The following is a 15001-nucleotide window of genomic DNA, read 5'->3' as shown; positions in this document are numbered from 1 at the left end:
ATTAAGCCATTAGGTGGTGCTGTGTGTAAAATACCTTGTTTAAGTTAACCTTAGCCAGACCTGGCAGAGCATTAAAGGATTCTATGGCGAAGACACCTGTGTACCTCTGAGAAATAAACTCTGTAGTCAGCAGAGCCGTCCCTAGGGTACGGCGAATCAGGGCAACTGCCCTGGGCCCCGTGCTTTGGGGGGCCTCGCAGGAGGAGGGTGAGGCAGTGAGATTCGCGGGCGAGTGGGCTGAGGAGGCAAACAGGGAGGTGAGCGGAGGGTGGGGGCAAGTAGGAAACCCCCCCCACACCAGAACCTCCCTCTTTCTCCAGCACCTCTTGCCCACCAGCGGGCCTCCTGCCACTTATGGCCTTCCACGGATCAGATGTTTCGCAGTGTCAGGAGGCACTATGGGGGAGGGGGGAGGAGCAAGGGCACAGCATACTCAGGGGAGGGGGAAGAACTGGGTGGGGAAGAGGCAGGCAGGAGGTGGGACTGGAGTAGGGCCTTGGGGGAAGGGGTGGAGTGGGGCAGGGCCGAAGTGGAGCAGGGCCTGGGCAAAGCACCCCCTGGCAGATAGGTGCCGAGTTTCTAATGTCCCAGGCCCTGCCCACCCCAGGTACGGCCCTGGTAGTCAGTCTATAATTGATACGGAAGCTTGATCTGCTGGTATCAGCCTTGCAACCTACCATGTACAAGAAGTACATGACACATAGGAAAGAAACTAAGAAATTACTGAATGTTGAAACCTCTGAGAAATGCAAACAAGAGTTGGTTAGAGGCCCATGGGGTGTTTACCTGGGTCATATTTTCATGTGAGGTTTTGCTTGTATTTTAATGCCGTATGCCATATTGAATTAATAATATACCAACAAATCAAAATTGTGTCTCTTAGGTGTATCATAACTGCAGCTGCATGGAAATTACAGATTCACAGTCAGGAAATACCTCTGTAATTTTGGGACAATGTCCAAAAAGTGACGACTGCTCAAGAAAGTTTATTTATTATACAGTAATACAAGTTATAAGTGCCTTTTTCCATGCTTTAGGAGCCACCCCTTTATACGTGGCTATGTTTAGGTAAGTGAAACCAAAATAATTTTTTTAATATCAGTAAGGGTTTTTCCCGTCATGGGAGACTTAATTTCCCCAAATTACCCTAACTTTCTTGAAATCTAGCACTCTTTTACTGCTGTCTTCTCTGAATCTGTTTTTAATTATGAAGAATTAAAATGGTTGGTGGGCACTACCACCAAATTTAACTATTATGTTCATACATTACAGTCAGTTTCTCCCTCTTGCTATTAAGCTGACCCGTGTTGGCTTTTACATCCGAATTTTGTGTTTGTAGTACAATTAGATCTGTTTCTGTGATTAGAAGCTACACATACAAATGTAGTTTGTATAAGTAGACTGAGGAACAAAAGAGAGTCCAGCTGAAACACATTTTGTTGACATTATTTTTTTATGTGAAATAGGAGATGGATAAAAGCTTGGTAGTGAGAAAGTTTGGTCACTATGAAATCCGAAGGCAATTTGAAAGCAAAATCAGTGGGAATGCTAATAGGAGTTCTAAAAAATATTTTGTCATGTATGAATATACAGAAAGAAATGCTAATATAATATGCAGAAATAATTGTTGTTTAAGAAGGTGTTTTTTCATGACAATAACTTTAAAGGGATCCAGCACACATTGGATATATAATTAACTCAGAACCCTTGTCAGATTTCCCTGTGGCAGCAGTTAAGTTTAATCTCTTGGAAATTAGTTATACACCAATTTGAGTGGCATGTTGCTTTGCATCTTTGCTAAGAATGTGGGTCTTGAAAACTCAGCCTTTGGGAATGGCATTACAATGTTACAAGATGCTGTTCCAATTATACCATTTCTAGAAGTTTTGCCCCAGGCCAAAATCATAGTCCCCATCAGTTCATAAAGCCCATAATGAAAAGGCAGTAGAATAGGTATTTAGGGACACCCAGTTCTGCAAAACATGGGTAGAAGGTGCCAGTATTTCATATAGATTCACCTCAGTAATTATGTGCTGTACATTGACTTCCCAGTGAATATTCAATGGAGAGCAATTAATTAGTTCACTTTTCCCATGTCATTTAATGTGTTTTTGGCAAATGTATGAGACAGCTTCCTTCTGAAGTTTTGTATTTTGTCATTAAGAATAATAATTCTATGGGGAAATAATACATTTTAATGAGTATGTCTAGGTATTATGGAGATCTATTATTGTGACTTACATCTATCTATTTTTAGGTGTGTTCACCCAGAGCTAAAATCTCTTGCAGTTGGTCTATACACACTGATTATGAGAGCCCTAGGTAAGATAAATTATTCTGACTACACTATTTGAGTTTTTAAATACCTTTGAGTGTCTGTGTGGCTTTAAATGGCACCAAGTGCATTTGCAAAACAGATGCCAAATTTGGCAGTGCTATTATTATTAATAGTACTAGTGGTAGCAGTAATAGTACCGTAATGCTGAGCCTCAGCCATCAAGCAGGACCCCACTGTGCTAGGCACTGTGCAAATAAAGAACAAAAAGACAGTCCCTGTGTTAGACCCTGGGCTGCTCCTAGATGTCCAAGATGTGGCCAAGAGCACATTTTTGCAACTGCACCTGACAAAACAACCTTTCCTCTCTGATTTGGACCTTGCAACAATTACCCATGCCTCAGGTCAAGATGAGATTGTTGTAATGTGCTATGTATGGGCCTGCATCCTGGCACCATTCAGAAGCTGATGCTATTGTGGATGCTGCAACCTGCTTATTAAGCAGAACTGCACATGAAGTGGAATTGCACATCAGGCCAGTGCTCCACAATCTGCACTGGCTTCCAATAAGCTTCTGAGTGGAATTCAAGGTGTTGGTGTTAACCTATAAAGAGCCATAAAAGGTTAGGGCCCTGGTTGCCTGGAAGATGGCCTCTCGCCCTGTGACATACTGCCATAGTTGAGATCAGAAGAGAGAGTCAAATTGGAGCTCCCTTAATATAAAGAAAAAGGAACTGCTGGAAGGTTGTTGTCTATGAAGGGTCCTCCATTTTGGAACTTAATCCCCTCATTGGTCCCTCAGAGCCAGAATGCTCCAGACATGCTAGAACACCTATGTCTTCTCTCTCTCCTCCAAGGCAGTTGAGGAGGGAGTGAGCTGAGGTGTAGGTGCTGGAACTAGGGGTGCGGCAACACCCCCTGGCTTGAAGTGGTTTCCATCCAGGGCAGGGATGGTGTCCCTAACCTCTGTTTACCAAAAGCTAGGAATGGGCGACGGGATGGATCACTTGATGATTACCTGCTCTGTTCATTCCCTCTGGGGCACCTGGCATTGGCCACTGTTGGAAGACAGGATACTGGGCTAGATGGACCTTTGGTCTGACATAGTAGGGCCATTCTTATGTTTACAGTCTGGTTCAGTGGCTCCCAGCACCTCCACTATACAAATTGTTCCTGCACCCATAGGCTGAAGTGGATATAGTTATAGGCAATTCTTTGTTTGTTTGTTTGTTTGTGTGATTTTTAATTCATGGGACAGGTGCCTAGAGCACTATCCAAAAATGAAAAAATGTGTAAGAATAAGTGTCATAATGGTTTTCTAGGTTTCAGACCAAGCTATATCTGATTAGAAAAGTTCACACTCCTAGTTTGTTTAGTGCCACAGAAGTTAGAACTGGTCCTGCAGAAGCAGATCATAGATGCTCTCATAAGAACAGAATATATACATGTGGCCCTCTGGATAGAATACACAGAGAATACACTCCTTTTAGTTTAAAACTAAACTATAAAGGAGTGCAATATTTTAATGCAGAAAAAAAGCTGCACAAACATGGTTCAGTACACGGTTGGAATCCTGGCATTAATAAAGTTGATGCCAAAATTCCCATTGATTGTAACAGGGCCAGGATTTCACACCATGATTATTGTTTTTTTAAAATTATTTTAAGAGGGTAAAGGGCAGCATAGGCCACAGCACGCCAGAGTGGAGGGTGCAATGCAAGATGCATCTCGCTCTTCCTTTGGCCAGTCACAATGATTTCTAAGCTTTTTCATAGTCTGAACTACAGTTTAATCCAAAGATTATGCCAAGTATCATTGCCTCACTCATTTGCAAGGCACAGGCCAACTCTCATCCCATTCAGAGACACAAAATCCCAGGGGCACACACAGCATCTGGGACAGTTATTTTAGGAATGTGTGCATGCATTTTTAGCTGTCCTTGGTGCAGTAAATGTTTTGTTCTATTTTGAACAAATATTTACATTGAGTAAACTTTTCAAAAGTACCTAAAACCTATTTTCAAAAGCTAAGTCCAAGGGTGAAAGTAAGCTGGTACGCCCCAGTAGTGTGTACCAGCAAGAGTTAGTGCGCCATACCAGGGTAGCTTTGCTTCCCTAGGTGGCAATTTAAAGGGCATGGGAAGCCCCAGGCCCTTTAAATTGCCACGAGAGCCCTGCTGCTGGAGCCCTGGGGTAGCAGCAGCAGGACTCTGGGGATTATTTAAAGGGCCGGGGCTCCCTGTGCCTTTACTGCCCTGGGCTCTTTAAATAGCCCCCGGAGCCCTGCTGCCAGAGCCCTGGGGTAGCAGCGGCAGGGGCTCCGGCAGCGGTTTAAAGGGCCTAGGGTAGTAGTGGCAGCTGAGCCCTGGGCCCTTTAAACAGCTGCTGGAGCCCCCAGCTGCCACTGCTACCCCGGCAGAGGAGGAGGAGGGCACTTATTGGTACAGGGCGGGCTGGGGCTGACTCTGACCCCCCCCATCCCCGCCCCTTCCGCCCGAGGCCCCACCCCTTCTGGGGGCAACAGCCGGCCCCAACCCAGCCTCATACTGGTAAATCCCTATTTCACTTTCACCCCTGGCTAAGTCTCACTGACTTTCAGTGAGATTTAGACTCCTAAGTGCCTATGTCACTCTTAGAAATAAATAGGACTTTGACTGCTAAATTACTCAGGCCCAGATTTTGACAAGTATTTAGGCTTTGTTTTGCTCTGCACTGCAACACCTACCTGACTTCGTAGCTTAAGTTTCATTGAAAGTCAGTGGGACTAAGGCTCGTAAGGCCTAGATTCAGAAAGGTAAATCCCAGACTCAGGTGCTTTAATCTCAGTTTAAGGCTCCACTGCATTTCACAAAACTGCCACTGAACACTCTAGGCCCCTAAAATCACTTGGCACCTAAGGTTTCAGGTTGAAAGTTCCCTCAGCACCCATCTAAACACGTGTGCTGCTACCTCACTCTAGTCATCTGGACACTCATCACCCGTGTAAGCCCCTGAGCGAATCACAAACAGGGGAAGCTAGGCGTTTGCTGGCCTGACTCATGTGTGGGGCCCAGTCCAGTTGGTGTGCTCAGAGGCCACCTACTGAATCAGGTCCCATTTAAAGTCTGACCACCGGAGGAGAAGATGGTGTCCACCTTATGCCTTTTAGCCCAACAGTTAGAGCACTCACCCACGAGGTGGGAGACCTGGATTCAATCCCTCCCGCTGAAGGGGCAGAAAAGATTTAAACACTAACCACTGAGCTAAGGGGTATTCTGCTGTGGGTCTCAGTCTCTCTGTGAGGGGGTGGGCTTAGCACACACCCATCTTGGCAACATCTCCCATTGGCTAGCTCCCCACCTAGCATGCTGGCTTATATGAATCGCATTCTAAGGTGCCTGTCTCTCCCCATGCATTATACAGGAGCTGAGGTGCCCAGCTCAGGTCTTTGTGAATCACAATGTCATTCCAATGATTTTCTAGGGGCCTAACAGTTAGGCATTGCCACATTCAGTATCACAGCACCTAAATCCTTTGTGAATTTAGCCTCCAAGTGCCTAAGTTACTTTTGAAAATGTGACTTAGGTGCCTGAGTTCTACTTCGCAACAGTGTGGGGGTAATGCCTAAACACCTTTAAAATCTGGACCTGAAGCAGCGTTGACAATTTTGCCTACTGTCTACTTTTGCACTTTTCCATATATTCATCTCCCTTCCCCCACCCCCAGCAGGTACTTTTTTTTTGTCAGTAGGAAACAAAGAGGAGTGCCAGGCTCATAAGATGAATTTCACCCCAGTGTAGAGGATCAGCATGAGGTCCATGCACCACTAAGTCCTGAAAACTGCTGCAGCGATTGAGCTGCAGACCACCAGTGCTTTACAGAACAATTTGGGAACTGCTGAGCGAATACAGGCTGGAGAAAGCCCTGTGTGTCACCACAGGCTGATAGCCTGGCCAGGCCCTCAGCTGTCAGACCATGTCACTGTGGAGCTCCAAAAAGCACCAAAAGTGGTCACCCTGCTCACTATTCTGAAGGATCCTGTCCAATTTCTATAAAGGGAGGAAGAGGCTCCCTATAGCCCACTGCCCACCTAGAGCACCACTACAGCACAGGGCAGGGTTGGAGCTTAGTATGAAAATGCTATTATATTTTATAAAGTCGTGCCTCATAATATGACATAGTGATATATTTGTGAATGTTTTATTGCAGCCGGAATTCCAGCCCCCATTTATTTTGGTGCCTTAATAGACAGGACATGCTTGAAATGGGGAAGCAGAAGCTGTGGGCACCGAGGAGCTTGTAGGATATATGATTCTGATGCATACAGGTAAGTTCAATCAAAACATTGAGTGGTCGTGAGTTTCCTTTCTGCATCAAGACTAAATTATTTGATGCTCTGGCCCTGGTCATCTAATATTGGCTTCACCTTCATATAGGTCAGTACAAAATCTCAAATGTCAATAAATCTTCACATTAACTAATCTTGAGGCCAATTCCTAACGTCTCTTCTCAATACTTTATACAAGCCTGACTCATTCAGGCAAAACCCTCGTTGACATTGATGGCTTAGTCTTTCCTGAATAATGGATATACATTCTACACAGCTGAGAAATTCATTGTCATCATGTGATTCACAAGCAGGAATAGAAAAGACATCCAAATTCACATTGCGTACCATGAATATTAGGAAGACTGCCAATTTCACTTTATTGACCATGTTTAATGTGTGAACAAATGAAAAAAAATGCTATTGGGCAGCTGAGGACATATACGTTGTAGAGAAATGTTTGTTAAGCACAGTCAAAAAATATCTACCTGAAGAGGACTCAAAGCAACTGTTTTTTCACATTCGTTTTACTTCATGCAACTCTTGATGGCCACACATTTGGGGAGCATTTTAATGTTTATGCTGAGTAGCCAGGACTAGAGAACCCATGAAACTTACAGTTGCTGCAGAAATCCTGGCTCCCAGAAGCTTCTACAAATTTAGCAGAAGTAGAGGAAAAATGATCGATTATTACTGTATACATATTTTCAAAGGCATAAATCATAGTGTAAACAGTGAAAATGTCCACTTTATAGCACCCTTCACAAAGTCGTTTTAGATTTTGTCTCCTAAATTATTGTATTAAAGAGTTCAGGGACTACTGTGCATTTTTGATTGTTGTACCATTCCTGAAAAGATCCGCTTATAAGTAATGTTAGTTCTTGCAGATCTTTTGAAGTTTGTTAATATCAGAACTGCCTTTTGTATTCTCCCTTCACAGGTATACCTACCTTGGCCTAATAGCAGGCCTCAGATTACCATCCTACTTCTTAGCTTTCCTGTTTTATACAATGGTGAAGAAACAGTACCAAGCAAAGGACCCCAAATCCACAGAAAATGGCGGGCAAGAAAGTGTTCCTATGAACAAAGAAGCTAACTCAAAGAGCAATGAATATTTATCTAGTACTTCTGATGTGGAAAGAGAATCACGTATTTAGAAAAGCCACTTACACCCATGTTGCATGAATCGGGACAGCATCTTTTAAAATCAACTTGCAGAATGTCCTGAACAAAACAATAACACTGCTCAGAATGAAAAACCAGAATGAACACATAGTCAATGACAAGGACAGCTAGGTGCACATATGATTTATATTTAACTAGCTTATATGAACCTGCTTATCAATGACACACACGACAAATTCCATTAATTAACTAATGAAGGAAAATCCTGTTTGGCATGGTTAATTGCAGCTGTTTGTAATTTTTAAATGGCTTGAATGTGGTTTCTGGCATAGTAACTGCATTCCAAATATTACACTGGTAGGCCCAAGTCCTGCCCACAGATCCACCGGTACTGAGTCCCACTGAAGTCAAAAGGACTTTGCATAGTTGTAAGAGTCTGCACAGTACAGTAAGAAGCTAATGTAGTTTTTTGAACTCTGGCCTGCCAGTGAATATCTGGATGGAAAGCCCAAACCCTCTTCTTCCTCTGTGTCCTCAGGGACACAATGTGAAAAATCATAGTTCCAACTGAAAATGTTATGCCTATTGACTTGTAAGGAGAGCTGGTCGTAAAATGGAATTTCTGTTCCATCAGAAACTCCAGCATTTCAAGTTTTGCTCTCATCCTGAATGGGAACAAAAAAGTTGATATTTCAAGATTTTGACTAAGAAATGAAAATTTCAAAATATTTTGTTTAGGAAACATCAAAACAACCATTTCGAAACATTTTGTTTTGACACAATTTCAACTTTTATATTACATTATAATTCATAATATAAATGTCATAATATTTTTACTTTTATATTGTATTGTTTTTATAAATGATAATATGACATAAACGTGAAACAATAAGGTCATTTTGATCTTGCTGAAACAAAACATGTTACCTTTATGCAAATGAAATATTTCCACCATGTCAAAACAAATAATTTCATGAATTTCCTGTTGAAAATGTTGATGAAATCAATATGTTCCTACAAAATGTTTCAATTTCATTGAATCAGCATTTTCCAAACTGTTCTATTGGAAAAGTTTCAACTGGCTCTAGTTGTAAGAAGCACCTAAGTTTGCTGTAAATGAAATAACTGAAAAAAAAATTATTTTTCTTTACTTTGTAGATTTTGACAGTACTCTGTGTATACTCAGTTTCACTATTCCGCTGCCTAAAAGGACCTCTCTAGACATCTAGAGGAAAGCAGCAAAACTTGAATAATTTGTTTTTAAAGAATGCAAAAAAAAACCTCCACACCAAACCAGGATCTACAATTTAAAGATTGCACTTTCAAAACTAGCAGTTTTAAAAAAAAAAAAGGGGGTGGTGGTTTTCAAAAGCACTTTTGAGGAAGTCAGTGAAACTTGTCCTCCTAGCTTAGATGCTTTTGGAAAATCCCACCCCATTGCAAAAGCATTCAAATTGACAGTTTACCACAATTTTACTAATATTAAAGCAAAAAAAAAAAGACCAGCTTCTGATACTCTTCATATGGTTTTGTAGCAGCTTATTCCAAATTTATTCACATTACTTTCAATGAGACTACTCATGAAGTAAATTATGGGACACTCAGTTTGGTGTCTAAATATGGACTTAGGAGTCTAACTGTAGGCACCTATTTTTTGAAATCGTCACTGATTCTTCCATCATATCTTTAAGTACATCGATACATATTTTATTATTTTTTTAAAAGAAAATTTAACATGAAGATTATTAAGTGAGTTCAAAGTTATAGCATTTTATAAAAATTAGACTAATTATTTACTAAGTTGATCAGTGAAATATTCAGCTTTGTAGTGACTTTATGTTTTCAAAGCAAAACCCAGAGATTTTAGGCTATTTTATTCTGAAGCTGACCTCTGTTACTGTGCCATATAACACCAGTAGAGGGCAGTCCAAAGAATGATAATATAACTACATGACTATTGGAGCCAAGTCAATCATGTTTGTAATATACCAAATCCTAACCTCATTTTTTTTTGGGAAAGTTGAGCTCTAGATTTCTTTGAGACAGTCTATAATATCTATTTCAAAACCATTGCTAAACCTAAACAATATCTTAGACTAGAGGCTTCCTTTTGATCAGCATATTTAAAATACTGTCAGAGTAGCTTTTCATCATGCTATTGGATTCAATCCTATTAGAATCCCGTAGGTTTGGTGGCTGTTTTAGAAATCATGTGCCTGAAAGTTCCCTACAATTAGGGTGTTGCTGGAATAGGGATCACAGAAGTGGACCCCAAGACTTGACATTGAAACATAAAATAACCTTTCCTTTATGCATGAATTTCCATTTGTCTCATTTTTGGACACATGAATGCAATACAATAAAACAAAATGGTAAAGAATTTACTAATGTTATTGCCACACACAATTCTATATTAGCATATGTGTAACCCCCACACCTTCTGGGCATGGTATTCTGTCCCCTCTAGTGGTTCCAAGACCACTTAGAGATTAAGGAGTCTGCTTTACAGCCTTAGTTAAGAGCCATATGGCTTTTAGCTCATGCAGCAGAGGCTCAAGCATTTAGCTCCAGAGATCCCAGATTTGATCCCGATAATCAGGGTTTGTCAGCATTACATATTTTATTACTAAAGGGGCCATTTACTGGATGTTTTTCCTGAAATGATCATCAGTGAAATAGTTAATAAAGTTGCTTATACCAGTCATCTTTAGGTTTCAGAGTTACCAGCTCACTGAGAAGACGGGTGTAACTTCAGCACCCTTGTGGCCAAGATGGAGTCTGCTCTGCAGGCAGCTCTGGCCAAGAGAAGGTGTGTACAGAAATGCAGGAGGGAAAGTCTATTTCACCTCAGGATAGGGTGACCAGATGTCCCGATTTTTGGGTCTTTTTCTTATATAGGCTCCTATTACCTCCCACCCCTGGTCCTAATTTTTCTCACTTGCTGTCTGGTCACCCTTCCCTAGGAGCACCTGTTCCAACCCGTCCCTCCAGAGTGAACACACACACACCCTGGAAGAGTACAATGAATATCGGAAAGGGAAATATTTACTAACAGAGGGATGAAAGGAGGGGAAGGTAGGGGGAGTGGTAAAACAGGGCTGCATTCAACACAAGGCCCCACGGGCCCAGTGGTAGCACAGTCTGGAAGGGCAGACACTGAGCAATGTGTCTGCACACAGAGTTCAGGAGTCCTGGGCAAAGTTCCAGTCCAGTGGGGAGTCTTGGGTGCTCCTGGTCATCTTTGGCGCCAGTGAACTTTCCCCAAGAAACCCCTCTGGTGCCCTCTTCTGCCGCTCTCTGCAAAGCCAGCCACCTCCCCACTTAACTAGCCAGCAGCTTCCCTCCTTGTTCCCAATGCAGAGTCACAAGCCCCAGTACTCCCAGCCCCATGCAGCTCTGGCCAGCCGTGATACTGGGTCCAGCTCCGGCCTGTCCTTCTCGGGCGATTCCCTCTGGAGCTCCTGGCACGCACCCTTGTCGCTATCCCCTCTTTTTCTTGTCCACCCCTTTCTCCCCCAAAACAGCACTTTCTCCTTCTGGAACAGTCAGCACCGCCCCCACCTGGAAAGAGACTTAAAGAGGCCATGCTCTCTAAACCCCAAAGGAGTTACACCGGGCAGGACACACCTCTCCGAGGTATAGTTTCAGGCTGTCTGCAGGACTCAGGAAGACAACACTACACTGTTTACACTTGAAGGTATTTTAAAAGTATTTCAGTACCTAGAAATGCAAATAGCCACCTAGTGGGATTTTCAATGAGTTAGGCCCCTAATTGCCTTTGAAAATCCCACTAGATAACTGCCAGTGCTAGAAACCCCATTGTTACAGCAATGGATGGATTCTGTGGAAAATATGTTACAAGCAGACTCAGAGTACAGGGGACCTGGATATTAGCCACATCCAGGAATAAAGGGTGATAATAAAGTGTATTGTGCAAGACCTATTGAGCTGTTCAGAAATTGCAGTATTGCCTGCTGTAATAATCTGTTAGAGTATAAATTATAACAATACCCGAGGGAAACAGTGGGATAATTTTTCAATTGAAGTGAGATTTATTTATGACTATAGGGCAAGGGGGATGACATGCTGCATTTGACTAGGCTAGTACAACCCTTTTCTTGCTGTTTGCTTGGCAACCCGTGTTTTGATTGATCCAGATGTGTCAGTAAGAAGACCTTTGGAAGCTGAATGGATGAGCCATCTCACCTATCTGTAAAACCCTAGAGTTAATGGTTTGTTTGTTTGGGGGGACAGTGGTAATTCTTTGGGCTTGCATGGCTGACATTAATATTGCCCAATGTATTATTTATTAATATAAGTTAAGGGATAACCTGTTCCCAGTGGTGACTTGCGATCAAATTTTTAGGTGAAAAGCTACAATCCAAAAACTTCAGCCCATGAAAAGATGTATCCAACGCTACATTTAAAACACACTGTTCTTAAACAAATGGGATGGAAACCCATAGGGAGCAGAAAAGAAGAAAGACCATTGTACCAAAGTGAATCAACCCCACTGATGAAAGGGATTTGGAGCATTGCAGATTTCAGAGTCTGTGACCCTCTGCACTTAGGGGCTTGTGGGCAGCTACCTACAGGGAAGGAAGCCCCCTTGTGCACAGAGAGACAAGCCAGCACATTGTCTCTTCCTTCTTTCTAACAGTTCTGCATTGGGCAGCATGGTTCCAGAGCGAGTCAGGCTCCCATTGGCAAACCTCCATGTGGCTGCTCAGCAACCCAGAGTGATGCAGTACAGCGCTGAGTTGTTACCGGCTCGGTTGTGTTCTGTCTTGTCTAAGGGAGAACTGTATCAGCAGTGGAGTACTGTAGTAAGGCAAGGCAAACATTGCACTGGCTTCCTTTTGGCCCACTCTGACTACAAAGCACTGCAGCCTGTATGGCTGCTACATTTGTGCTGGGAAGTGGAAAAACGGATATTAATGAGTTTCAACTGTGTTTTACAGTTATTTACTTTGGCTGCAATTTTCAAAACTTAGGTGCCCAGAAAGAGGCACTTACATCCATTTTAGGTACCTAATAAACATGGCCTGATATTTTTCAGAGAGGCTGATCTGCCACATTTCCCACATTGCTTAGCCCTTTTGGAAACCAGTCCACTCTTATTCAGGTGCCTCCCTTTTGGCACCCCAGTTTGAAAATGCTTCATTGCCAGGGAGTTCAGGGTTAAAATTAGCTGAATTTGAAGTTGCCATGGCCATTTTATCAGGCAAAGTTGCCATTGCCATTTTATCAGGCAAACTTTGCCAAGAGCAGGAGGTTTACCTGTCACCCTTATAAAAGCCACTAGAAACCTAAATCTGTATAAGGAGCCCACTGGATTCACTTTTCTTTGGCCCAAACCAGTACATCCTAGGCTCATTGGAGAAGATACCCTTCTTAGCAATTTGAGTAATTGTGAAAAGGGCTAATAATAGCCTAGACTTTCCTAACCAAGCTGTAAAATTGTAAACAAAAATCTGAACATCAGAGAAGACAGAGAAAAAGAAGGAATGCATAAGTGCTCAGAACCAAAAGCGAAACAAAGGAGGAGATGTTGCAAAAATACCATAGCACCCAGGTGAGAAAAAGATACTGTAACAGAGGATGGCTAGAAAAAATAAGGTTGCCAACCCTCCAGGACTGACTTAGTGTCTCCAGGAATTAAAGATTAATCTTGAATTAAATATTGTCATGCAATGAAACCTCAAGGAATATGTCCATCAAAAATTGGTAACCCTAATAACAATTAATATAAGTTTAGAAGGGCCAAAGGAAAATTAATAGTAAAACACTATGAACCGAGCCAGAAAATGTATTATGCTTGTGATTTGGCAAGAAAAGAGATTATCACAAAGGGTGTCTTCCCTAAGTTTCTAAGCCTTAGAGCCAGGTCTACCCTAGAAAATTAGGTCGGTTTAATTACATTTGGCAGGGTGTGAAAAAACTGCAGTTAAACTGACCTAATCCCTGGTGTTGACATAGTGCCGTCTACGGGCGGGCTTTGCCCGGCAATATCTCTACTGCCACTCACGGAGACGGAGTGCCCATGCTGATGGGACAAGCCCTCCCATCGACATGGGTATTGCCTTCACTGAAGTGCTACTGTGGCACAGCTGCACCAATGCAGCTGAAGCGTTTTAAGTGCAGACCTGCTCAAAGAGAGGCTGGAATGTATCTATTTATGTATCTCTAAAGGCAATTTAGAAGTACTCCCAGCGATTGAGGGGCAGGGGAAAGGAGAGTTTGCACACCGCAAATCAAACACCCAAATGTCAGATTTACTTGACATGTGGACCTGGTACACTGACCGGAGAAAAAGTACCTGAGCTGCAAGCCGTATCTGAAAGAACAGCTAGACCTATGAAAATGCAAGGAATTGTTTACTGAGGCAGTCATGGCTGACATGGCTGAATCAAAACAAGGCATGAGGAAGCAGGATGAAAATTCAGCTAGTAAGTGGTCCATCCATCTGCTGTGGAATCTTAGTCAGTCCATTCAGAACCACCTCTGACCAGACAGTTTCTACTCAAGCTCAGATCTAAGTGCATATAGGACACTTAAAATAAACTAAAACCAATATGTAACCTGACAGTTTTAGTCATATTGATAGAGACTTTCAGCTATTGTAAATCAATGTAGCTTCCTGGACGTTAATGGAGCTATACTGATTTACACAAATGGAGGATCAGGCCCATTTTGCCGCCCTTGAGACAGAGTAAAAGATTAGCTGTAGTTTGTAAAAAATGCATAAAATGAGTTGCAGACAGACCCTTGTCCCTATATTATCACTTGCTTTTTTTAACTGTTAATAAAATATTTGTTTGAATTGTATACATTAATTCCCTAAGGCAGTGTGAAATATTCACAATTATATATGAACCTCTACCCTCTGTACACCATGGAACACCCTGTAACCCCAGAGTCACCACTTTTATATGGTCATGATATGTTGTACAAAGTATGCCATGTGAGATATTATTTGAATCATCACAATCTGCTGAAAATCATTGTCTTGTTGAAATGTGTGTGTCAACTTTGTACATGGAGTTAGAAGATTTTGCTATATATTTGTTATTGAAACATATTGTGATTCTGGGAAACGCACACAGACTAGCACCTCAGAGAAAACAAGAACTTCAAACAAGGGCATGTCATCTCAAATGTCACATACACAGAAGGTGTGAGCAAGAAATATTTACAATTCACCTGAGAGATGCTTTGAATCTCACATATGCCACAGAGTGATTGTCAGGACCCCAGTGGGGCATAGGCATCAAATAGAGTAAGAGAGTATAAAAT

At 42.2% G+C, this 15001-nt stretch overlaps 1 protein-coding gene across 1 annotated transcript in view; it reads left to right on the top strand.

Moving 5' to 3' along the window:
* LOC115639229 (solute carrier organic anion transporter family member 1B3-like) overlaps positions 1-8453 on the top strand; it is a 49076-nt gene extending 40623 nt beyond the window's left edge. The window contains exons 12-15 of the mRNA XM_030541718.1: positions 884-1068; positions 2258-2322; positions 6463-6580; positions 7521-8453. Coding sequence (XP_030397578.1) covers positions 884-1068; positions 2258-2322; positions 6463-6580; positions 7521-7737 — 585 coding nt within the window. The 3' untranslated portion in view covers positions 7738-8453. The remainder of the gene's footprint in view (positions 1-883; positions 1069-2257; positions 2323-6462; positions 6581-7520) is intronic.
* Positions 8454-15001: the final 6548 nt, after the last annotated feature.

Source organism: Gopherus evgoodei, chromosome 1 (assembly GCF_007399415.2).
Source record: "Gopherus evgoodei ecotype Sinaloan lineage chromosome 1, rGopEvg1_v1.p, whole genome shotgun sequence".
NCBI classification, from domain to species: domain Eukaryota; kingdom Metazoa; phylum Chordata; order Testudines; family Testudinidae; genus Gopherus; species Gopherus evgoodei.
The sequence above is the reverse complement of the archived record's forward strand: the minus strand, read 5'-3'. Positions and strand labels throughout refer to the sequence as shown.